General features: G+C 40.4%; 1 protein-coding gene across 5 annotated transcripts in view; it reads right to left on the bottom strand.

Annotated features, from left to right (window-relative positions):
• cadm1a (cell adhesion molecule 1a) overlaps positions 1-27,367 on the bottom strand; it is a 391,655-nt gene that overhangs the window by 11,071 nt on the left and 353,217 nt on the right. For 3 of the 5 annotated variants that reach the window (XM_078532192.1, XM_078532191.1, XM_078532194.1), the window contains one exon: positions 16,740-16,772. The exons of 1 other annotated variant lie outside the window; for it this stretch is intronic. In XM_078532192.1, coding sequence (XP_078388318.1) covers positions 16,740-16,772 — 33 coding nt within the window. Of the gene's footprint in view, positions 1-16,739; positions 16,773-22,581; positions 24,232-27,367 lie in introns of those variants that run through there. One more of the 5 variants, XM_078532195.1, reaches the window with a different exon arrangement.

The raw sequence follows: 27,367 nt of genomic DNA, 5'->3' as shown, positions 1-27,367 counted from the left end.
CTTTAATGCAATGAGATGTACCAAGGTGCTTCACAGGAGCATTATCAAAGAATGATAGAGTCACCATGAAATATTAGGTCAGATGATTGGAATCTTGATCATCATTTACCAAAAGGTAGGATTTAAGGAGTATCTTAAAGGAGGAAAATGGGTAAAGACACGGAGGGGTGTAGAGAGGGAATTCCAGAGCTTGGGGCCTGGGCAGCTGAAGGCATGGCCACTAACGGTGGGGTGATTGTAATTGAGAATGCACAAAGGCCAGAATTAAAGGAGTGCAGATATCTTGGAGGATTGTGGAACTGGAGGAGATTAGAAATAGAGAGAGGCAAGGCCATGGATGGATTTGGAAACGTGGATGGAGAATTTTAAAGTCAAGATGTTGCTTGGCAAGGAGCCAGTGTAAGTCAGCAAGCATAGGGGTGATAGGGGAATGGGACTTGCTGTGAGTTAAGACATGGACAGCAGAGTCTTGAATGACCTCAACTGTATGGAGGATAGAACATGGGAGGCCAGCTAGGGGCACAATTGAATAGTCAAGTCTAGAGTTAACCAAGGCATGGATGAGAGTTTCAGCAGATGAGCTGAGACAGGGGCGGGGTCCGGCGATGTTATGGAGATGGAAATAGGCTGTCTAAATATGAAGTCATAAGTTCATCTCGCAATCAAATATGACACCAAGCTTGCGAACAAACTTGCTTAATGTCAGACTGTTGCTGGGGAGAGAGATGGAATCATTAGCTATGGAGTTTGGAGCAGGGACTGAAAACAATGGCTTCAGTCTTCCTAATATTTAATTGGAGGAAACTTCTGCCCATCTGATGTTAGGCAAGCAGCCTGATAACTTAGCAACTGTGGAGGAATCAAGAGAGGTGGTGGGTGAGGTAGAGTTGAGTGTCGTTAGCATATATGTGAAAACTAATGCTGCGCCTTTGCCACCAAGGGACAGCGTGTAAATGAGAAATAGGGCCAAGGGTAGACACCAGAGATAATGGTGAGGGAGCAGGAAGAGAAGCCATTGCAAGTGATTCCCCTACCTATAAGCAGGTAGCTAAGAATGGAAACATGTAAGAGCAGTCCCACTCAGCTGGCCGACAGTTGGAGGAAGTTGGTGTGGTCAGCCATGTCAAAGGTTGTAGATAGAGATGGGTGAGGAGAGAATGTTTACCTTTCACCTAGGGTGTCATTTTTGACCTTGGTAAGAGCTATATTGGTACTGGGGCAGGGGTGGAAATCTGACTGGAAGAATTCGAACATGGAGTGCTGAGAAAGACGGAATAGATTTGGAACCTCTATTCACCTCAGAGAGAGCACACAAGTCATAACTCCAAATTGGGAAAAGCGCCAGCAAACTACTGTTGCTGTTGTTTATCTCCTTATGGATAATTTGAGTCTAGGCAGGGTGCGGGGGAGGAGGAAGTGGCTAGACCTGCCTTGCTTTTATGGTTATGAAATGGGCTAACTTTCCAAAAGCAAGCAGCAGTCTCACCTCAGGATCTCCATCTACAAAACAGGAAAACATTATGGACACAAAGCTCTGTCAGCAAATGTAGCATAACAGAAAGGCCTCTATTAAAATGCCTTCATTCTGCATTTTTGTGGCCAGGATGGGTGGATGTGGGGGTGGGTTGCTGTGATGCCAGGGGGTGGGTGCTGGCAGAAGTAGTATACATTGGGTGTCCTACACACAAAGATATTTTACCTGGTTTCCCCACCAGTGTATGTGGTGATTATATTGTTCTGGCCTGTCCATACTCCTGTTGCAGACATCGCTGAGGCACTTGATTTTTTTGGATTAGAAATTTTGGAAAGATTAGTTGGAAGCTGCCTAGGAGCCTCCTAATGTGACATGACACTCCACTTTAATATTATCATCATCATCATCTGGAACCCAGATTGACTTCTTCCCTCTTTCAAGTTGAGGAATGCTCAATGTCCTGATCACAACTAGAAGCGAGATCAGCAAACCAACAACTGATCACCCAGGTCAGTGTTGCTCAGTTTTCATTCATGTGATGATGCAATCGCCATCTCAGCCATCATGGGAGCAGCTGTAACAAATCTCAGGCAATTTCTTTTTCACAACATAAATTCTTCTTTGAGCTATTTTATCATGTTTCCAATTCTTGCTTTTGTTTTTTCATTCTTTGCTTCACCTTGCAATAGCATAGAGGCCTATCTGTACAGGAAGAATGGATCTTCCTTTTCCTTCCTTAAGCTCCTCATCTGTAGCTCTAAGCAACATACAATTCCTTTTTAAATTCAGATTTTATAAATCATTGGACACCTTTTCCAGTTTCCCAATTTCCTTTTCATATTTTCTCTTTCCTGATGCTTTAAGATTTTCCTGAGAATGCTTTCCTCTCTTCATTCACTTTTCCTCCAAGGACTCCATTCTATGTTTGCTTTTCCTTGTCTATGCTTTGCCTTAAGGGTTAATAATGTAGAAATGTCCTATCTCTAATCAGCTTTCTTCTTATTCCCAGAGACTTGTTCCTGTTGGCTCTCTCTTATTTTCCTTCTCTCTACGAGGTAATGTCTTCAGGTTTCAATTATCCCAAGTGGCTGCTTTCTATCTAGGTCTCTCTCTACTCACTGCTTTCTTCCTTTCTGTACTTGCCATTCTTCACCCTGTTCATCAGGTTCTTTGTCCTTTTCTAAATTTCCTTGTTGTTCCAATGCCCTCACTTCTTGTGTTCCCTGTTGTTCAGGTGGCTTGTGTTTTCTTCCAAGTCATGTGCCTCCCTCATATGCATGGCCTAACCTGCATGGCTTCACCATGTTTGTAGGCAACCTTTGTTGGCATTTATCCACCCTACTCTTCATAGGTGTCTTCAGGAGGGTTCAGTGATAATTATTCCAGTCAAGTTTCTTTCAGGATCCTAACATCTGTTTCTTCTGCTTTAGTTGTGTTGGCATCACAGACTAATATCCGTATTTCACCAACATTTAAACGGGTAGTGCTAGTTAAACCAGGCATGACCTGCTGAAATGGTAGTCCTGATAATGAAAATTTTTACATGGAAATAATCCAATGATGTGTCTTGAATATTTCAAGTTATGGGACTGTGACAATTTCCTCTGGGAGTTTGTTCCACTTTAGGATCGTCCTCGGGAAGAAAGATTATTGATGCACTGCCTTTAGTTTGTGGGGATGGCTGCCTCATGTCTTGTCATTGCTGAGGGCAGCAGATACTTGTTTCTGCCAATTCCCACCAGTCCATTCCATGTTTTATAGAACACAGTCAGTCTATTTTTCTCCCTCGTTTGCTGTAGTGATTCCCATTCCAAACCTTTGATCAATGATGTGACACTGGTGTATTTCCCATTCTGATTGATGCAGAATCATTTTTGGATCGCTTCAATCTTATTTATATCTCTCACCATGTAAGGATTCCACACACAACTTGCATACTCCAGGACTGGACGTGCAAATGTTTGGCAAGCTATAACCCTGACATTTTTGTTGCAATATCAGAATTCAAGCTCAATTGTGCTTCAATTTTCAGAAAAGCTCCAGAAACCCCCACTGCTGTATATATCAGAGTGTTATAAATATAGAAGGGCTCGTTCATAATCACTTAAGTGCCTATTTTCTCTGCTTGCTCATTTTAGTGCAAATCTTGTTTTGTATTCATTATTTTTAGTTAATTATAGGAAACAGATACACTGAGAAATAAGGCTTTTTTCACAAGTTTAGAAGATCTATGGTGTGCCAGTGCATTATTGGCAATCTGTCTCCAGTGATTTACATTTTTAAAATCAGTATCTATTGTTACATTAAACACAGTAAGGTTAAAATATTAGTTTATGCTCAAAAATTAGTTTAAAAAAAAATTTAACTTGAGTCACATAAATTTGACTCCAATCGAAAGGACCAAGAACAACCAAAGCATTTTGCAAATATTGAAGTTGAAAGTTCGTTGAAGCAAAGGGGATGTGACAATTTATTTGAAGCACCATTCAGGTATATTGGTAGTTCATAAAGAGCCTTTTCACATTGATATTTGTGATCTGCTTCAATCACATTACAGGCATGTATACCTATCTTTCATTTTAAATGACCTACCTGATGCTAATTGTACTGTATCAAGTAATGTGTCATACTCCCAAGCGGTGGGATGCAGACATATGTCTGTTACCCAGAAAATACGGTTACATTAAAGGCCAAGAGTTTTATAGGACTATATCTGAAGCAAGAAAATGTTGTTTGGTCTCTCAAGTCCACTCTACACATGACTAATCTATCATGGACTTCTCCCTCTCTCCACCCCTGTCCTGCGCACCCCCCTCCAAATTCATCTCCTGTAATCCCCTAAACTCATTACCATTGTGGCAGAAGTTGGCAGAAGGCCTTGGATAAGGTCATTTTGGTTTCTTGGCCTGAAGTGATGCAAGAATGCCCACGTTAAACAATAATGCACAAAAAGAATCTCTTTTTTTTTCTCCATCCATGTGCACAGTTGGAGATAGGAATCAATATAATGGGGTAGCAATCAGTCAAACCATTGAAACAAAACCCTAGGTACCCCTCATGGCATATTTGAACAGATATTTGCTACACTCAAAGCTCTGTAGCATGATTAAATGACATTTTTTGAAGTAACATGAAATTGCATTTTGGTGAAATACAATTTATCACACTAAAACTCTCTTTAATTTCAGCAATTCACACAACATTGTTGTTAATAAATACCACTGCAACTTGAGCAGAACATTTCCTGACAGTATTAACTGCTATTTCTATTATTGCTTTCTTCAGGGAACCTAATGAAATTAGGAAGATAACATTTCTCTTCCTTAAAGGTAGATTTATGCCTCCCACCCCTGCTTATGCTTGGCCTCCTGACTCCTAATCCACTTCTATTAAAGACAAGATATCTTGGCATAGAATATTAACATGTTCGCACACTACACTCGAGTATTTTGGCCTTTGTGCTCAATGACTTTGGGGAAAAAAAAAAGAAAATCTCAGGAGGTGTCAAAGAGCATTCAACTTGAACGTGAACAGTTTTCATAGGCAGAAACTAGGAACTGTATTTAATTCCACGCAAGCCTCATTTACTTTCATACCACTTAGCTTGTCACTACTTTCTCATCTAAAGGCACTGAGCTTTGCCAGGGTGTGGTTCCCACTATGGCCTCATTCAAGTGGCTATTTTCCATGACTGAGACTGCGTGCTACATGTTGGCAGCCAATTCATTGCTGGAAGGCATGAGATATTGAGTTGGTCCTCACCCTCTGTGCAAAGGTACAGGAAGCACTGGCTTGCTACAAGAAGCAGGAAGCCTGGTTGTCCTCTTTCGCCCAGGGCGAGCAAGACATTCCTAATAGCTGCGCCGGCACAAGGGAGGAAATGAATGCACAGCCTGGTTCAGAGTAGGGCCTTTATGCAGTAAACTACTGCAACAGCTTTGAAGGCTTGCTTTTCTGCATTCCGATCTTACTGTTTGGATCAAAAATTTAAAACCCTGAAATCCAATTAAAAACGGAGTGTGAATAGAAATTAGAATTTGTGTACATTATTTTTTAAAGATAGGTTACATTAGTAATCATTGCACACAAGGAAGGTGCCTACCTCACCAATTTAAAGAAAGCTCCAGCATCAGATAATCGACAACAACATAATGAAAAGCAAATCAAGTTATTAAAGCACAAGTTAATACTTTGTGTTACTCAACTTGCAATTTAACTAACAGGGAAATTAACAAGCTATCCGAAGGGAATAAATCTTCAAGTTTGGGGAGAAGCTAATAAAATGCTATAAATTATTAAAAAATAAATGAATGCTGAAGTAGAAAAGGTTAACAAGTGCACAAAAGCCTTCAGTGCATGTGTTGAAGGGAGCCTAAATGATGATTAAATTAAAGAATGCCACTCTCATTAGGTGAGTGGGCAGGAGGGACGAAACAGAATGTGCTCATTGTGGAATAATTGGATGAAATATCTGACAAGTCACTCTCTGACCTCGAGTCTTTGTGCTCAATAAGGATTGCAATCCTTTGCTGCCACGGATGGCAACATTGGAGCTTGAAAGCCCACTCCAATAAGCTTAGAGCTGACAGTTCTAACTTTGATATTAGTTGTTAAATTGATTACAGTATTATTTTTAAGCTGCAGTCCCTCCAGGGTGTCTCCCCCTAATGGGATCGGTGAATTTGCCCACATATTGTTGCATTATTAACTGTCTTTATGAGCAGAATGGGCAGGGAATTTGGTGACCAAGTCATTTTGAGATTAAGGCAGTAAAACTCTGGCATTTTACAGTTGTGTGTCAGGACACAAAGGTGGTACTGGGGGATCAATAGTTCAGAGTTTGAGAGTCCATTGAAATACAAATAATCATAATTACCGCCACACCCACATCCCAGCAAGCTGATGTTGTGCAGTAATTCTCAACTGCAAATCCTTCAAACAAAACAAAAGCAATAATATCTAATTCTGCTTCAGCAAGATCACTCTGTGTGATAAAGGCAGGTAGGAGCACAACAATCCTGCACTTAAGGCCTAGAGTTGAGATATGGAACTGCATGACTCTCTGACCTTGAAATGTAGAGTGGTCGTAGTAATTGAACAACATGATTTTAATCAATGCTGTAACTATCTGTTAAGGCATGAGTTACTTATTTTGGCTGGGGAAGGGGGAGTGTGGGGGGAGCGGGGGGCAGTGTGTGGTGGTGTTGGTGGGCTGAGGAGCATAGTATGTACTAACTGGGATTGGAGAGATACCTGCCGCTGTCAGAACCATGTCATTTGTGGAGCAGGTTATTTTACCCGCATTGCATAATATTTCTCACATGATACAAGGTTCCTCATCAGGCTTCAGCAGTGTAAAATCAGGTCAAAAATAGCTTTAGTCTTAAATCCCCTCGCACCACACAAATGGGAGAGAAGGAAGGATAGTAAATGTCTCAGTTTCCACCTGGCAGCTCCATCTTCAATCTACCCACTTGCTTGGGCTGGAAACTGGCAATCTTGCTTGATCCAATTAATCTGTGAATACCACATTGCTGCTGTGATTATGCCATTAATCATGGTCAGTCCTTTGCTGGTTCACCAACACTCAGCAGCTCATTATAAGAACCTCAATACTCATTCAGTGAAAGATTTTTGATAAACATTTTCAGTTTGATTTAATATTTCAATAATCAAATGGCTCATGGTCTAAATGTTTCCCAAGTTGTATTTTTTTTACAAGTTGAAGTTTATATCAATCCTGATACCAACACAATATTTCTTAACCAAACTATGTGAGATCTGGCTGTATGAAGAATGCATTGCCAATCCAATGTAATCTTAGCCCAATTATCACAGAGAGGATTGGGTAAGTGACCTCACTAAGAGTGAACAGCTGAGGATGGCGTATGCCATTGGGTGCTGTTAGTGGGGGCTGGGGGTGTATGTGGTGGTGGGTAGGGTTGAAAATAAAAATAAATGGGGAAGGCTGAGACTAAAATGGGCAATGGGACAATTCTTTCAGATCTCTGAAGGCGGAGGGGCATGTTAGTGGGGTGGTGAAAAAGGCATATGGGACACTTGCCTTTATCAATCGAGGCATAGATTACAAAAGTAGGGAGGTCACGCTGGAGTTGTATAGAACCTTGGTGAGGCCACAGCTGGAGTAGTTTGTGCAGTTCTGGTCGCCACATTATAGGAAGGATGTGATTGCACTGGAGGGGGTGCAGAGGAGATTCACCGGGATGTTGCCTGGGATGAAACATTTAAGTTATGAAGAGAGGTTGGATAGACTTGGGTTGTTTTCATTGCAGCAGAGAAGACTGAGGGGCAATCTGATCGAGGTGTACAAGATCATGAGGGGCATGGACAGGGTGGATAGAGAGCAGCTGTTCTCCTTAGTTGAAGGGTCAGTCACAAGGGGGCATAAGTTCAAGGTGAGGGGCAGGAGGTTTAGGGGGGATGTGAGGAAAAACTTTTTTACCCAGAGGGTGGTGACGGTCTGGAATGCACTGCCTGGGAGGGTGGTGGAGGCGGGTTGCCTCACATCCTTTAAAAAGTACCTGGATGAGCACTTGGCATATCATAACATTCAAGGCTATGGGCCAAGTGCTGGTAAATGGGATTAGGTAGGTAGGTCAGGTGTTTCTCACGTGTCGGTGCAGACTCGATGGGCCAAAGGGCCTCTTCTGCACTCTTGTGATTCTGTGATTTGTACATTGTTTGCTCACCATAGTTTCTCTCCACTGTTACCTCCCCAGAGCCTGGAATCACTGACTCTTGCATGGTTCCATCATCCTTCTGGTGTCTCAATGCCGAGTCATTTGCCCTTGCAGGGTCAAATTTGCACAAATCAAGCGAGCTCTTGCCCTTAATCCACATACTTCCTTGCAAGGGTCACATTTGCCAAAGTCATCACAATTCACAGTGATCCTAGGCTGATCCTTGAAAACATTAGTCAAATGTGGGGGGAATTACAGGCAAATCAGATTCTGTTATCAGCCAATCTATAAGCACAGGCACACTTTCCAAAGGAGTCGCTGGGTAGCGATAAACAACAATAATTCTGGCTGATCTTTACCTGTCATGAGCCCAGGGTGCTAAAGCTAAAGCTAGTGTCCCTACCCTGGATGAGGTGGGTTGGCACAGACCAAGGCTGGAAACTGCACTTTGATCAGGGTTTTCAAAGGTTTGCTGCTATCTATAACTGGAACGGATGGGGAAGGAAGGAGGGTACTGAGTATAGATGGAATAAATTTTATAAAAAATTAACAGATTTTTTAAAATGATTTCTATATGAACCTGTTTCATAAGCAAATGATAATCTAGAGTAGTCCTACAAAACACTCATTTCCGAAATCTGTTTTGCTGCTCTTAACAACTACGCTGAATTTAAATTAACTGCAAAAGTCAGTTACGAGTGATGAATGAAATAAATGCCAGGCAAAATCTTTGCTCTTTGTATTAACTCCGAGTCACATCCATGCATCTAAATGCTTTGATTTAAAAAGGTGGCGGTCATTATTTTTTCATTAACAATTCTAAGAAATTAGATTCTGGTGAGATTGATAATATCTGTATAAGCTACTGTCAATTCCAAGAATGTCTGATTTAACAGTGTGCTTCCCTCTTCAATAAATGCAGTCATGAGATTATTGCTTATGTTTCAATTATTGTAGTTTGATCAACTTTGGCTCAAATTTATTCTACGTCAATGGTGGCAGGTTTCATTAGAGCAAAAATTCCTGCTTGGGAGAGACTTTGGCAGCAACACACATGGGACATTTTGGTAACTTTGAACGCACAGTGCCTCCTGTTGGAAAATTGCGATTGGAATAGTTCTGATTTCGGAGAGCTCCCTCCACACAGCAGCCTGTCTACCATATCTCTCTTTTCCTTTCTCCCCTGACCAGTTTTGCTTTTCCCATCTGGTTTCTATTCTTTCACAGCACTAACCACACATCCTCTATGACTGTGACCACGATAAACTGCCCCTCCCCTTCTTTCTCGACCTGCTAGCAGCCTTTGATACAGTTGACCAGACCATTCCCCTCCAACATTTCCCCTCCATTGTCCTGCTGAATGTGACTACTCTCGCCTGGTTCCATTCTTATCTATCCAGTCATGCAATGGCTTCTCTTCCCACTTCTGCACCGTTACCTCACTGGTAGTCCAAGGTTCGATCATGGGTCCCCTCCTATCTCTCACCCATCTACTGGTCCTTCGGCAACAACATTCTAAAAAGCACATTAGATCCCCCACACATGCTGACTGACTCTCAGTATCACAGGGTCTTTACAGTGCAGAAGGAGGTCATTCGGTCCATCGAGTCTGCACTGGCTCTTTGAAAGAGCATTTTACCTGGTCCTACTCCCCGGCCTTATCCCACTCAGGCTGGAATTTTCCAGCCCCCCATCCCACCCCAGCACGGAGGATTCCCCCATGATGGGGACAGTGAGCCATCAAAATCTCCGCTCACATCAACGGGACTGGAAGATACCGTCGGCGTGAAGGGCTGGAAAATTCTGGCCTCAGTTTTACCATACCGCCATTTCTCTACCGCTTCGGCGTTGTCGGGCAACTTGTCCGAAATCCAGCAGTGGATGAGCAGAGATTCCCCCAGAGGGGCTCATTAGGAAAACCAAAGCAATTGTCTTTGGTCCCCAAGCTCCATTCCCTATCCACATTTCCCATGCCCCTCCCTGGACACTGTCTGATGCCTTCGCTGTTTACAACCTTGGCGTCATATTTTACGCCAGGTGAGCTTCCAATCATATATCCTGATCTTAGTCAAAACAGCCCACTTCCACCACAGTAATATCGTTCATCTCTGCCCATGTTGAATTCATCACCATTACTTTTGTTTTTCCAGGTTTGACTCTTCCAATGCTCTCCTGGCCAACCTCCCATATTCCACCCCATAAAAACTTAAGCTCATCCCAAAATCTGTTGCTCATATCCTAACTCATACCGAGGTCTGTACACTAATAACCCGTGCTCGCTGATCCGGACTTGCTCCCAGTCCACCAACAACCCAAATTTAAATTTTTAACATCCTTGTGTTCTTTTTGGCCAGTAATCAGAGTGACAGAAATCCAGTTATGAGGCCCCCCCGATTGGAAGGAAATCAGTTAGGGCCCCGCTCCTAAAAGCTGTCTGGTTTGGTGTAGCTGAAAAGAGATGTGTGGATGCTGAGTAAGCAAAAGGACTGAGCTTGACAGTAGCACTGACCTTGCTCAAACATCCTGACACTGCCTTAATGTCCACGTCAAGTTAATAGCAGAGAGTGATTGTTGTCTATGGAATCACAATCACCTCATCTAATTTTAATCACAGGAGCAGCAATGTCTGTTAGTCAAAAGCAATGATTTATGCTGGTCATAGGTAGACTAATGCATCTGTGCCAGCTTTAGACTGCAAGTTGGTACAAATTCTTCCAGGTGAGTGCCAGTTGTGATAAGATCAACAAGTAAGAGGGTGCCGAGAATGGACAGATTGAGCCCCGGTTGAGTGAAGGTTTGCAGCTGGTATTTTTTTTCATGGGATGTGGGCGTTGCTGGCAAGGCCAGCAATTGTTGCCTAGGATTGCTAGGCTATTTCAGAGGACAATTAAGAGCCACATTGAGGCCAGAACAAGTAACGATGGCACATTTCCTTCCTTAAAGGGCATTAGTGAACCAGATGGTTTTTTTTTTACAGCAATCGATGATAGTTTCATGGTAACCATTACCAAGGATAGCTCTTTCAATTCCAGATTTTAAAAAATTATTAATTGAGTTCAAATTCCACTGTGGTGGGATTTGAACCCGGGTCCCCAGAACATTAACCTCTGGATTACTAATCCAGTGACATCACCACTATGCACTGTTTCTCCTTGTGCACTGGGGAGGGAGGGAAGGGAGAAAGGAGAGAGAGCGACTTTGCTCGCTAAGCCAAGAGCGGCTCTTGTGGCGGCCTGGCTGATTGGAAGTTTCAGGACAGAGGCCCCTGCCATAGTTCAAATGATTCAATTCTCCTAAAATGACACACTTGTACATTTTATTCCAAACACAGACACAGTCTGTCGCCTTGGATTATGATGCGGTATTTTGGTCACGCCTATGGGCAGGTATATTTTTTAACGGGTCCCTAATTAACAGAGTGTTCTGATTGGCAAAACCCGCGGGCCCAGACAGTCTGCAAAATAAAAACTGTGCGCCCATCGCAATGCTCTCAAGACTGGCTACCCTCCAGTGATTGAACCTGTTCTGCTTTCCTGAACTTCGGGAACAAAAAGCATTAAAAGCCTGCAAAAGCACTCATTTGTGTTGGTTCTGGAGAAGTGACAAGGAAAGAATGCACAGGAAATGGAGGGCAGCATTCTGTAAATGAATAGCAAGTCCTCTATTATCTCTCGCAGGCAGAGTGTCATCAATCCCCAGCCAGAGGGAAGGAGTTGTGGGCCTGGATGCAATGGAATCAGTGGTACCCTCTGCCAGACAATTAACATGTTAAATCCTGCCACTGAGGCTTTATTAACATGATGATGTAACCGAGGCAGCTCCCAGGCTTGAATAAATCAGCATTTTTTTTTTTGCCAAGAATTTAAGTTGGAACATTGGCAAAACTGACCTTCAAACACTGATATGCGTGCTTGTACTCCTTTCAGTCTTCTCTGTAATTAACAGTAATTTTTGTTTAGCTTAGAAACAGGCATGCTTTATATTTGCCCATTATGCTAGGTCAACCAGGTGAAATACGAATAATTACGAAAAAAATTAAAAAACCTCAGGAGAGCAATGACGTTTCTTTTTAAAGTGGAGATTCGGGTTTTTTTTTTCCATACTGTGAAGGAAAGAATCTTGTCCTGTTTACATGCAGATTATGAGAGATACAAGGGAGAAAACCTGTGGGGGAAAAACAAGTGTAATTTTTATTAAAGCCTCTGTCAGTCACATTCTTTGAACTCCAGTGCCAGAAGTCTCATCACAAGCTGGTTTATGCCATTTTTTTTTAACCCCCGCCCCACTTCCCCGGAAGACTTAGGTGAATGTATTGCTGTGAATGCTGGCATGGAGGATGGTACTTCAGCCAAGCCACCAGTTTCTAGCCTTGGCACAAAAACAACTTGCATTTATACAGCAGTTTGATCATTGAGCTTCACAGGATTCTCGGCCAAGGGAGCCAACACAAACATGTTTGATGTTAACCTTGCATTTCACAGTGGAAGTGCCCCCACATGATAAACCTGCCACCTTTCCCAATCTGTACTGTTTGTCACTATATGCCGCAATTCGCTTCGTCAGTCACTTCTTGGTGGCTGGTTTTAAGAAAAAAAATGCTCCACCTCAGGAATGATGACAACAGGTTGCAAAGCTTGTTGGGACTGCCCAAGATTTCAGCGGCGCTAGAGACCCACAGGGAGCTGCTGCTCCACATGTTTGCCTGAGCCAGCCATGTATTAATGGAGTGTATCCGTGGAGTGTGTGGAGTTCGCTCAGGGTTTCAACTTTCTGAAGAGCTGTCAAGACTTAAGTAATTGGTATCTCAAACCAGACGTTAAGAGGCTAGCTCAACCACTTTTCATTTGTTTTCTTAATCTTATCAACCTCGTCTTCATCTGCAGAGGGCATGAAATTAAATGCAGTGAAGGCAGATTGTTCACTTTTTCCAAAAGAGTATTTAAAAAAGTATTTTTGACAAGTGAGGCAAAATGCAACCATTCCTTTAAAGTTCAATTTGTCCGCGATAGTTTAGGAGACTGCTTTGTGCTCCGGCTCTCCCTTCCATGTCTGCATGTTGGGCATCATTATCAGTGGGCAAACAACTAGTGCCAATGGTGCATTATAGCTCCCTAAATAGGCCACAAGTGGAACCCAGGTTACTGGGTGCCCTAGTGCATGAATCGAAAAAGGTTAGCATGCAAGTAATCAGGAAAGCTAATTGAATATTATTGTTTATTATGAGGGAAATTGAATATAAAAGTAGGGAGGTTATGCTTCAGTTGAACAGGACAATGGTGAGACCACATCAGGAGTACTGTATACAGTATTAGTCTCCTTATTTAAGGGAGGATGTAAATACATTTGATGCAATTCAGAGAAGATTTACTAGACCAATACCAGGAATGGGTGGGTTGACTTATGAGGAAAGGTTGGACAGGTTAGGCTTGGTTTCACTGGAGCTGGAGTTTAGAAGAGTAAGAAGCGACTTGATTGAAACCTTTTAAGAGCCTGAAGGGTCTTGACAGGGTGAATGTGGAGAGGATGTATCCTCTTGTGGGAGAATCTAGAACTAGGGGTCACCCATTTAAGACAGAGATGAGAAGAATTTTTTTTTAATCTCAAGATGGTAGTGAGTCTTTGGAACACTCTTCCGCAAAAGGCAGTGGAAGCAGAGTCTCTGGAAATTTTTAATGCAGAGCTAGATAGATTCTGGATAAACAAAGGGATGAAAGGTTAATCAGCCATGAGCTTATTGACTGGCGGAGCAGGCTAGGGTGGCCTATTTATATGTTCGTATGACTGACACACACATAAATATAACCAACCCCTCGGGAACTCACTACAGGAGGAGATGTGGGTGCCAACCCACGATGTGACGTATTGGATCATCAAACACTGCGCCAACCGGGAAATCTTTTTCAGCACACAGAAAGTGAACATATTTCCATTGGCCAGGCACTGTTGCACATTAACACAAGTCCCACAATCTCAACTTTATTAAGATGACATCTGGTTAGTAGGACTCTCGCGTATAAAAATAGAGCAAATTAATAACTCTTTTTGTCAGCCCAAGTACAATCTATTTAAATTAGAACCTCACCTGATCTGGAGCTACAAGGGATTCACAGTTAAACTTCATTCTGAGCAGCTGAATAGCACAATTAGTAAGCAGCAAAATTATGCACAGATTAGTAGGAGTTAAAAACACAGGCCTACCTCCTACAGACACACCAAAATTAGACTACACAGCTGTGGACTAATAACACAAGCAGTGTGTGCATAAAACATTGTGCTGTTTCTGAAAATAATAAATGTTATCTAAAGTGGCAAGACAAGCCGAAGAGCAAGGCATTCAGGTGCAGCCTTTGGTTCAGCATCATTTTGGGAAGGGACAATAGAACAATTGATGCCATGCACTCAAGGCAATAATGCTGCAAGTCAACAACCACTCTCCCTCCCACTGGTAGAGTGCTGCATCACGTTGGTGTCTGTGTGACGCAGTTAAATCCATGTCAACTGGCACAATAACTGATCTACACTCACAAAGATTACTGGCAACTCCAGCTCACCCTGGGGTTCTTTTTTTTTTAAAAAAAGGAAAACATGGCAAAAAAAAACAGCTGACTTTTAAATCCAACTATAATGAATAGATTTATTCAAATATTAATACGTTGCCATTGACGACCAAACATCCTATAATCCCCTCGCCAGATGTTTCCCCATTCAATGAATGGTATGATGAATGGCAAACTTGTTTATTCTTGACATTGGTTCACTGTATCAGTGACAAATGTGCACATTATGAAAATTATTAATAGCTAATCTTCAGCAAACTTCAAAAGAGTTGCTGATTCTGAAGTCCTAAAGACCTGGTGAAATCTCAGTTTTACACACCTTTGGTTTTGGGATAGCTAAAACTTGTTTTTGATTCATAACAAAATGTGGGGTGGGGGCAGGTTGGGGTGGTGTGAAGAGTTACTTTGGATAATTACTATTTCTATTTTAAACATTACTTGAAAATAATTCCTTAAAACCAATGTGAAAAATCATTTTAACACCAATTTGAAAATAGTTTCTCTTAACGTTTTTCCATTAGCAATCTGTAGCTGAAGATTAGGTTATGAAACAAAACCAAAGTTAGTGCAATGACTATGAAGGAGCTCTTTATTTTATCAAATAGCTGCACCAGTCATCAATGTAGTCCATTGCTTCTGGCAATAAGGAAGCAATAGTAAAAACATGCAACTGTTAGAAAGTCTGCCAGATTTTTTCCCCCCAAGGAAGGAGCCTGAATGTAGCATATTTGGGCATTATTGATACTGAATATTGATTCAGCCTGACTAACATTCAGCAACAGCTTCACCGAAGGTGAAAAAATCAGCAGCTTACTCAGAGAGCAACACCAGCTTTCTTTTTGTTTCGTATCTTCATGATCTTTCCTTTTCCTCTTGGGAATTAATGGGGAAGTGTTGGACAGATTAGCAGACTGATTATCAACCTGTTGAACCATGTCATGGACAAGTCCTGGAGCGGGACTTGAACCTGCAGGGCACCACCCACCCGAGCCACAAGACTTCCCAACTAGGCCAGTGATCTGACTGTAATGTGCACTGTGGAAAAAGATGAAAACACCTCTTGGAAGCAGTCTCCCAGCTCTTGGCCTTCACATTGGGTGCCATGTAATGGCAGTCCAACGCCAACCCAAATTTTAGAATTAGAAGCTCCAGCCAGTCCTTTAGCAATAGTAAATGTAACCAACTATCTGTAGCTGGTAAGTGTGCCCTTTTTTGTTTGGACAAAGAGCAAAGCAGAGTTGGCAGTATAACTTCGATCTGTCAGCCAATACAAATATGGCACTATCAATGTAGTGATAACCCTTAATTTCAGAATCCTTGTTTATAAAATCAAAGCTTTATTTATTTAAAAATCAACTTCCGTTGTGGTTAAGGGCCAAATTGAGGTAAGTTTTAAAGTCAATCATTCCAATTAAAATATAAAATACAAAAAAAATGATAGAAAGAACAGAGTAAAAGAACGTACTGATCATTAAATTAGGATCTTTACATTTTCAGGGTTCAAAGTTTAACAGTCATTAGAGTTTATTTATTGTGCAATGAGATATGGCATTGGACTATTCTTAAAACTTGTTATTTTACATATTAATTCAGTTAGTTGTCTAGTCCCATAGCTGGTAGCCACCAAGAGGTCTGTCCGCGAATAATACGTAGTGAAGTTAGTCAGCAATCTTGCGAAAGAACGGTAGAGTTGATTGCGTCTGTTCTCGAGTGAGTCTAGACCACAATCTCAGTAACTATGCTAATTAGGTCCAAGGAAGACTTTGCAAGCCCTTGTCTGAACATTTTCAGTGACTTTACATTGCTGATTTGTGATTTGATTAAATATGAACATTTTGAGAAGCAGGGTAAAATCGAAAGACCAAGAGGTCAATTGAGTGAAGAAATTCTACATTCATGAACCAGAGAGCAGGCCTGGTATTCGGGTGCATCTGATCCAACCTCGCCCTCTAAGGCTGGTCTTGCCACAAGAACAAACTGACTAAATAAACATCAAGTTTTACCAACCGTGAGCTGATGGTTCTGTCGTCGGCGATGTGGCTACACACAGGGAACAGATGATTTGAGGAAGGGAAGAAACAGTAGGAGCAGCATGCACAGGAATGGGAAAAATGGAATAGAAACGTAAACAAGCATTCAAGAAATTCAATGACAACAAGCAACAATTAGATTGTTAAAAAAGTTCTTAACAGTTGGGGGTGGGGGGGAACCTCAAAGCTGTAAATAAAAAAAAGCCAGTGAATGATCATCTCATCGTAAAAGACCCAGTCACATGATACACTAAACTGCAGTTGTCAAGGCAACAATGATTAATAATGGTTGCAATGATTACATTAAAACCAGCTGAACAGCACAAACATCAGATCAAATCACTTCTCATTCAGCATTCCTGTTAAAATGCAGCCCTTTCATTTGAAAGGAAAGCAAAAGAATGAAACATCTGCGGTCATTTCCTCAACATCTTAGGTCTCTTCACATAGCACTGCATTTTATTAGAAATTAATGGTCGGAATCAAGTTGACTGGTAGACAAGCAACCGTGTCTGATATTCCAGCACGCTGCAGACCAGGGAAGGGAGGTGAAAAGATAAAATTTCTAGTTTATAAAAGGAAAGACATTGTGCAAAAAAAGGAAAATAAGGAAGGTTAAAGGTTTAAAGCAAAGCTCCTAAGTGGTTAAGTGCATGTTTTAAACATATTTTTCTCCCGAATATATTAATTAAAAATTTAAGAAATATTTTCATAAATAATAATTTAAAAGCTTGGGAGGACAATTGCAAGTTTAGTTGGATTTCTACTTTGGGGCGGTCTCCCTCGAGTTAGGAATAAGTGGAACAGTTTGGATCTCAGCATTTTACCAAAACACTTACATGTGTTCAGCAAAACTTGGATTTTATCGCATCTAGTTTTATATGCTGGATTTTAATCAGTTCGATCCTGACCAACCTGTCTTACCTCACCAACACACCACCCAAAACACGAATTCTGCTTTCTAGGTTATGTCAAATCCATTGACTCCTCCGATTGTATTATTTCATTTAAAGATATAAACTTTTACATTAGGAGAAAAAGAATCCATTGAAACACTACTGTGAACAATAACTTATTGCGGCTTTAATTCAATGAGACAGATGCTGACTCAGGTCAATTTTTGCCTGGCTGGTTAGATAAAGTTTCTTGAGCTATGGATTACAAATTGATGGAACAGTTATTCATCACTGTGTTGGCTCCAAGATCCGTATAGATTTCAAGTGTACACATAAATCGTTCTTTAAAAACTAGGTTATAGGTTACTTTTCAAGTTACAGCTGCAAATCTTCAAACTGCCAATTAGCTTTACTGGGTAAATTTAGCAAACATGGACAAAGTCCAAGGCAAATACAATCTTCTGAAACATCTCAGAAAAGAAACAGTGCACCAATCTTTTCACTTCCTTACCATTGGACTTTGAACTTTTCCTGTATCGCCTTTTAGCCTACAAGAGAGCTGAAGAAAGGGAGGTAGGAACTAAGTTTCAAAAGGATTACCTGCTGTTGGTTGCTGCTGCCCCGTGAAGAGGACAGGGGAGAGGAGTGAGGATAGGATTGAATGTCTGTGAGTGTTTGAGTGTGTATGTGCAGTTGGGGAAAGACAATTGAGTTTTAAAGTAACATCACAGTGCCTGGTTCAGGTCAGGCAAACTGCCTGGGTGAAGACTACAAAGGAGGAGATGGTTGTTACTGTCTGATCAGTTCATCTACTTAGGAACAGGAGGATGCCATTTAACCCCTCAAACCTGCCCACCATTCAATGAGATCATAACTGCTCAGTGACCTACCTCCATACACCTGCCTTTGCCCCATTTCCTTTAATAATCTATATTAATTTCAGAATTAACAATTGATGTAGCATCATTTACCACTTGCAGAGGAGATCTCCAAACTTATAACATCTTTTTCATGTAGTGAATTTCCTAATTTCACTCCTGATAGATCTGGCTCTAATTTCTTGGCTGTGCTCTCTAGTTCCAGACTCCCCAACCAGCAGAAATATCTACACATCTATTGCCCATAATGTCTTGAAAACATTAATTAAAGCACCCCTTAACCTTCTGAGGGAATGCAAACCTGCTTTGTGTAATCTCACCTTGTAACTCTTGACAGCCAGATATCATTCTAATAAATCTATACTGCATTCTCTCCAAGGCCAACGTATCCTTCTAAGGTGTGATGTGCAAAACTCCTGAATGAAATTATGACCCACTCTCTCTCTACTGATTCACTGCAGTTACCCTGTACCCAGTTTGGTTGGAACCCCTCTGATCCCATCCTCGTACCTTGCTGGGGACAAGTAGCCCTTCCTCCCACTTAACAACTAATATCAATCAGTTGGCCATTTCATACCCAGCAACTAATTAAATTGGCCGGCCTGAAAACGTGGTAAGATATTTTTTCTGTACATATTAAATGGTAAACTCATGTGATGTTCTTGAAATTGTGCCTTAAATTATAGGTACAACTCAAATTAGCTCAGACTCGGAAAGGGAAACACTTGGCAGTTTCTCTCCACTACAGACACAACAGTCTGATATCTTCTATTGTGAGATAGAAATATGATAAAGCCCAATGCATTTGCCTGAAGTTGTACTGTTTGCTAGTTAAGTGGAAGTGTTAAAAGTCCTTTTCTCTTTTCAAAAAACAGCCTCTATTCCTATAATGGAGAAATTTCAGGCAAACACATTACAGTTTGTGTGCCGTTATCCCAGTGTGCAACTCCAAAGTTATGGAGTTTCGTAGGAAAATGAACAAGGAGCTTAAAGAGAGGGCCTGGGGTGGGAATAAGCAAGAAGGGTTCTGTTCAATTGTGCTAAAAATTGAAAATGCTCTGCTCAATTCCATTTGGTGAAATAAAAGATGACCAAATAAATTGCCCAGGAAAATGACATTGTCCAGTACTACTGGAGGCGTAGAACTTTCTCTGTGCATTTACAGCATACAGGTGCTCCATGAGAAAGGAACCATTTAGTGAAATATGAGGTTAAAAAGCTAATATTTTCAAGTAGAAACTAAGGCGCATGGGACGTATGATTTGGGCATAAAATACCAAAGTGGGCAAGAATAAAACTTGCAACCTGCAGAACAGTGTGATTTCACACAGCAGTGACAAATTTTGTCATTTTAATTTACAATCTTTACAGACGTCCTGTATGGTTTCAAAAGCATCACTTTTCAAAAGTGTGAAGACATGAAATTAATAAAATCTGGTGAAAACTAGAATTATTTTTGGATAACAAGCTAATGGTAAACCAGCACCAATCGGAGGACAGTTGTTAATCACTCAGTGATTCTGCTTCTACAGGTCAATGGCTATCTGCTTTGGCAGCAGGAAGTTTAAAAAACAGTGAGGGCGGAGAGGTAGATACCGAACTGACTTGATCTGATAGGATTCTGTTTATTGTTTTTAAAAAGAAAACATCAGAAGTTGATGATAGGAAATGGCTGCCCAAGTTTTGGTGAAAATTCATCTGCTTTAATAAAGTTATTGGAGAGATATTCTTAAATTATATGCTACATTACCACATGCTGCATATTCCAAAAGCAATGTATGATAATGCATTGTAAGTGAATAAATTTAATAGTATTTTCTCTGCCTAACAGATTGTAATAACATTTATTGAGAATGCAAGATATTGGTGCTCATTTTTGAAGGGATACAAGGCTAAGAGATTTTTAGCAATGAAATATTAAGGTGAAAGCTAATTATGGCACGTGTGTGTGTGTGTCCATTATAGTGCTCACATTTTCAAAATCAGTTCAATAACTGGCAGAAATGCTGGCTATATAGGATTAACTGCAGAAATCCTTCCTAACCATCAGACACTGATGAGATTAATTTTGACATTTGCGTTTGATTCAGTGCTGATTTAAACATTTTAAATGAGGGGGAAAATATGTGAGGATTGGGGGAAGAGATTATTGCAAATATAAATTGCTATTATCTACATAGATTTAAAACCTATGAAAACCTAAAACTTTGCTAAAGGTATATTTGGCGTAATTGCCCTTAGTGGGCAGTCACTCACTGACTTGCTTGGGAGCCGCTCAGCAATGAAGCCATCAGAAGTGCCTAAAGAAGGAACTATGCACATCCATTCTCTTTCTGCTACAGAATAACAATAGAAAGGTGACAGAAGTTTGAAACTTCAGGACCACTGGATACCTGGGTACTGTATCTCTCAGGGACAAACACGGATGGCGCTAGAAACAAACACTCAGCAGATTTGAACATATGTGAAGTGAACACCTTTCAGGCGTTGTCCCTTCAACCAACAATATAAAGTGGCCGGGGATGGCGTAGAGAACATCAGCTACAGCTCTCACTCCTGATGGCCATCTTGTGACGCTGGTTCTGATGAAAGGGCCATACCGAGGACATCAACCTGTCTGCTTTCTCCATGTGCTGCGTAGCATTTCTGCATTTGTTTCAGATTTTCATATCTGCGGTATCTTGCTTTTTATCTGTTTTGGATTTTTTCATGGCTTGTACAACTTCTGATTTATATCCAATAGCAGAAAGGACACTTAACTTATATTGTTTCTTGTGTGACTTCAGCTGATTGGCATCAGTGAAGCAATTCACTCTCCAAAGGATCTGGAGCACTGCTTCCCCACAATGTTAGAATAATTATTACAATTACATACTCCAGTACTTCTCCAGGGGATTTAAGACGGTGTCTACTGTGGAACTGTCCTATACAGAGCAGGCAGGTTAGAACCCTAGTCTTTGCTGGGTAAACTAATGTCAGCCAGAATGCTGTTTGGGGACCACAGTTGCCCTTAAGTGTGCATGCACTTTAGGTTGGGGGAGAGGGCATGGGGTTGGAGGAGGGGGCGGGCTTGTATGGAAATGGTTACATCTCCCACTCCTGATCACCATCGTGTGATGCCTGCTGTAAAGCATCCACGGAGACAGGGTGAGGTGGAGCAGGTGCAATAGGGATGGATGATGCCTTCCATGTGTGAACAGCCTGTTAATACGCATGTAAATGATCATGCAGGACGAATGGCTACTTGGTTGAGAAAGGCATTATATCTGGCTCTTGTAGAACTATACCACAAGACAAGTCAGTATTGGGGTTGGGGCTGGGGGCTAGGGAAGTGCGAAAGATTTAATAATTCCTGCAAGGATTAGTTCAACTGAATTTTCTTTAAGCTTACATAGATAGAGCGAATACTTCCAACGGAATGCATGACTCTCTACTCTTTCATTCTCTCAAATTAAGAACATAATTGATATAGATTTCCAACTTCTGGTTGTGACTGAATTTTCAAATGCCCTCTGTAGATGAGTTGTAAATTAGATGAAATTTTTAAATTAAAATGTCAATTCAAAAAACCTTATGTACTTTAACGGTCCAAAGAGTGTCAGAAGCATGTTAAATATTCTGTTAAAGTTGCATCCTTCTGTAAAGTTAAACTGATTAAGCAGTGATTCTGGACAAATTACTGAATTATTTAGATATGCCTATATTTTTTTTTCCCCCAGAACAAGCTTATGTATTTCAAATACATCTGATTAGTTAGTTAGTCTCTTAAAAACTATTTCAAATAATTTTCAACAAAATTTGATACCAGTTTGGAATATCAATTCAAAGGACACAGTCAGGCCTGCAGTTACCACGTAAGTCACTCCATTTGGATTTGTGAAAGCTTCTAATTAAGGCTTTTTTCCTTTTCTCAAAATCGGGATAACAGGTTGTAGTCCAAGCTTTCCAGGGACAATACTGCTTGTGTGGCCCCATCAGAGTGATTGTGAATCTAATGCAGGCCCTTCAAGATCACTGACATGCACAGATACAGATAGGAATAAAAAAAAGTCACTTAACAGATTGCCAACAAAGCAACAACCTGCCATTCAGATTAATTTGCATTAAAGTTTTAAAACTATTCTAGGTTTGCAAGGATAATGGTTGGGCCAATTTATCTGGGGAAGCTACAAAATATTCAGTGAACGTATTAGAAATTCTGCTTAAAGAAACATTTATTAAATAGGAATTACATTCCATGCATCATTTGGTAAATTAGAACAAGAAGTTTTTGAAGGCAGATGACTTTACATAAAAGCATTCTGCAGTACTGTTCAATGTAATGGATGAGGTAATATTTGGGCTCCCTAGAAAAAATTAATTAAAAAAAAAAACATGCTGGCATAATTTAGCATGCTGCATTTGGTTATTTCAAAACTATCAAAACAATGGAATAAATTGCCAACTTATATAAGCGTAGGCATGAAAATCTATCCTAAATATTTATTCTTCCTCCTTCAAAACCAATCCTTTTTTAAGCAGCTTAGATTTAGAGAATAAACTTTGCTTGGCTTAATTTAATAATGAAAAAATTTAAAACACAAATGAAATCGGAACTACAATTACTAACCAGGTGTGAACAGAATTTGTAACAAACTGCATTGTCTATACATTTCATGTCTTGTTAGAATGCGTTTCATGCAGCATTACAGAGATAGACCCAGGAATATTCATGCAGGGATACAAGAACCCATAAGTGTAACCAACTAGAGCAGCAGGCTTTCAGCACTTGATCAGAGATATCCACAATAGGATTGTTGCATTGGCATTTGAGTTTTAAATAGGAATTTTATTTAATAACCTAACCGTAAAGCATTATTAATTGCAAAATCGTTAATTAGTATGCCTTTGAGCATTGAGTAATGAGCTGCATTTAAATTTTCTTTTAAAAAAGGATAGAATAGATCACATCTGTCCTCAATGTGTCAATAAAATGAAAGCCTTACTATTTATCCATCCCTTTCAAGGATAATGAATAGCATCTCCATCATCAGCAAACATCAGCTCTTGTACACGCCAAGCACTTGAGGCCCACGTAGGCTTTTTCTTATACATTTTCAGCTTGCTTGTGGAAACAATTCTTTGTATTATAGTTTGAGAACTCTTTACCCAGCATGTGGATTTAAGATCAAGGTTATTGTTTTGAACAGAGCTGGAAGAACACAGGGTTTCACAGAATTTAGAGATTTTAATTATGACAAAAGGACCATCAACCATACAATGCATATTATAACCAAACTATGGGATTGAACGCTTTGATAGCCAAATAAGATGACCTTCACCAGAAGCTCTGGATCTTAGTGTTCTAGTCAAAGAACATCTTTGAAGATGTAATAGTATGAGTTAAAAACAAAAAGCTGGGGGACTAACAAAAAAAACCATTCTTCCAACTTTGCTTCAAAGATGAGGTAAATACATTCTACAGATGTACAAAATATTGGAAATTGTTTTATACATTTCATCTCAAGCCCTTGTATAGTTAAGGAGACGGGCAAATAAGTAGACAGCCTGGTCCCAGGACACTGCCAATGCCATAGGAGGTGGCTGCTAAGAGGTTCTTGATGGCAGCACAAGCTAAGTCTTCCTCAGATTCAGCCTCCTCTGAAGTACCTACCTTGCACTGATGTCTCCCCAACATAGTAACCTAGATTGGGACCTGCAGAAGTGAATTGATGTTCTCTCACTCTGACACAATACACCAGTATGTGACCACGCTCTGCTGCCCCCACACATCAATTTGTATCACTGTTAAGGTTTTATTTTGTTGGCACCACTGATTGCTTAACTAGTGGTTTCAGCAGATCCTGATTAATGGAATGCTATTTGAGAGGCAGCCCAGGCTGAATTTGTAAGGCTCTGACCAAACGACTCAACTCTGAATCCTATTATTCTCAACACAAGGACACTGAATGAATGTGCCATAAATCAAAAGCAATTTATTATGACAAAAGTTTTTTTTTTAAAAAGAAAGGTATGTTTTACCCCATCCAATCTTGGGCCAACAAAACTGTGAAAGTGTTTTGTGGCTGCAAAAATAACCACTCCTCAAAGAAGAGTGCTTTGACAGTATGATTTTCAAAAACACGAATGAATCACTGCAATCTTCAAAAGCACAAAATTATCCTGTCATAACATTCTTGATCATAATGAAGTAGATGACAAGGACAAATAAGTCAATGCATATCCTGCAGGAACTTGTAAATGATAATCAGAAGAGAAACAGAGAGAAGCTGGTCAGAATTTGAAATATGAGGCAGGATTTTCTAAAGGATAAAAGAAACAGGAGCATCACAATGCAACAGCACTGTGTCTGTCCGTAGCAAATACATAGAATTTATGCTGGCCACAAAAATCGGATGATTACAGCAGTTTATGTTGAAACAGGGAGGTAATCAATTCCACAAATTGCCCTCACTGATTATCATGAATATCTATTGCTTAAAAAAGCAAATCAAGGAGTTAATTCAAATTGATCCTCTGGTTCCAACTGGTCTTTGGCAACATTAAGGAGAAAATGCCAAAGAAGTGAATTTTTTTTTAAGGAAAAGCTATTCATTTTCAAATGTAGTAGTTCAGTCGAATTGCAATAAGGATTTATTGGAAGATCTCAGCATTTAATCAGTAGCAGACTATCAGAGCTTCAGGAGGTAATTAAGATTGCCATGCAAACAGCTTACTCTTTCACTGAACAGGATATCACTTTTAAAAAAAAAGCCACCACTCCACAGAGAATGAACAAGAGCATTTCAATGGTTGATGTGCCCAGGATGGCTGCCTTGACATCGTATTATACTGCAATATCACTTCTAGCTTACCTACACTGACTAAATGTGGAAAATTTGCAACATGAGTACTCTACCCAAAAAAGATTATAAAATAATTCTATTCTTTTTTTTTAAACTGCAAAATTACTGAGGTTAAACCTTACATCCTTAGATTTACATGCACATGTTACAATCCCTGTACAGGCTGATAACTTATAAAAAGATACCTGAGTTTCCAACGACTAACTGGAAGGATCATACAGCAAGACTTTTAAGTACTAAGACTTGTATTGTAATAAACAAACCAAAAGAAACATTGTCTCAACACTACTCAGTAGGCAACTTATACTCTAAACTACAGAAAAGACTCCCAATTTAACTTATAAAACCATCAAAAATCCCCTTCTGTGTTTATACTTTTCTCGGTGCTTTAAATGGAACTTCAGTCTCTAGGAATCAGTCCAAGGCTATTCTCAGTTCCCGATGGCTTGCTTCCTTTTACCTTTCCAGCCAGATAACTTCTAATTGCCAAATTGACTTTCACAATTGGTTCCTCCCTCTAGCCAAAGCTAGGTGAATCTTCCAGCCTCATTTAAATCCTCACAAACTTGATCTGTTCATTCTGAGCATGAGCTCCCACCAACACACCATGTGATGAACAGAGATTGGCCACCTCTGCTCCTTCTCTTTCGCAGATTCTTGCAGACTGACCTGTCTGCAAGGTTCCGGGGTATTTAAGAAAAACTCTGCAACCCAATTCTACAATGGCTTGTGATGGACTCTTTCCCCTCTCATAGCCCATCTCCATGGCAATGTTAATCACATGGCCTTTGCATCCAGGTAGATGTGCTCACCTTTAGACCACCAACTCAATTCAATCTTGAAATTGAATAGACAATTTAAAGCATAAATGTTTACAAAACCTGATATTCCTAAGACTTCCCTGAGACTTGGAGACCAATAGTCTACCCAGAATCATTACAAGATGTCCTTGCCATTTTCCAGACGTGTTTTTCACCTTCTTCCCCGTAAATCTATCTGGGCCTCATTGTCCCCATAGCAACCTAGCCAGAAAGACTCGCTACCAAACAGGATTTGGAGTAGGTCACTTGAACCCTTTCACTACTCCAATTTACCTTAAATTAAGCAGACAGTTTCAAAACATTATGAACTTTTAATCTTTGTATTTACAACACACTCAAGACAAATGCATGATGAATGTTGAAGTAGGAATGAACAAGCAGAAACTAATTCAGAGAAAGGGTTATTTGATTCCACAGAGCCTGCTTCAATAGCAGAAGGCATTGAAGCAAAATGAGTTCAGCACCATGGCCAGTAAGTAGCAAAACTCATGTGACACTGATTACTTACACTAACTGCCCACAGTCCTGTGAGAGCACTTATCTTTTAAGGCTCTGAAACATCTAACTATGGCGGCAATACCTTCAGAGATATCATGCCTCCAGAGAAGGGATATTAAAAATATTTAGAGGTATTGAAGATTTAAGCTTATCCTCCATGCACCCCTCACCAACCCCCCCAGCTTCCTTGTCCCATCCTTTGCTGATAATCACTATTTTGGCCCTCTACTAGATTAGTCAGCTGACATCAGTGATCAGCAATGGTACTGGAAGGGCTTAGATGTAATAAAACCTTCAGGCTTGCACAACTTCTGATCTGTGTCCCAAATATAAGGGCATTTGAATTGAGGTGCCTCTATAGCAAACAGTGCTGGGGACATTCTTTGCCTCCATCTTTGCTGATATTGAGGATTGAAGGATGGGTGGGGGTGGAAATGGAGAAAAACAAGCAGTGGTTTTGCATTGGAAGCAGTTGAAGCCCAAAGGTCCCTGGTTTCAATTATTCCCAATCTTTTGATCTATCTTGGTTTCTCTGTTACTGAGTCACCCTCAGTCCAACAGTGCAAGAACTAGATTATCACCTATCCCCATATTTAAGAAAAATATGGCTTGAATTTTGATTTTTTTTTTTCTCGATATTTTGTCCCAAGCTTATGATAAAAATTGA

The sequence above is a fragment of the Cetorhinus maximus genome, chromosome 2 (genome assembly GCF_964194155.1).
Source record: "Cetorhinus maximus chromosome 2, sCetMax3.hap1.1, whole genome shotgun sequence".
In the NCBI taxonomy this organism is placed as follows: domain Eukaryota; kingdom Metazoa; phylum Chordata; class Chondrichthyes; order Lamniformes; family Cetorhinidae; genus Cetorhinus; species Cetorhinus maximus.
This window is presented reverse-complemented; position numbering and strand designations above follow the sequence as displayed.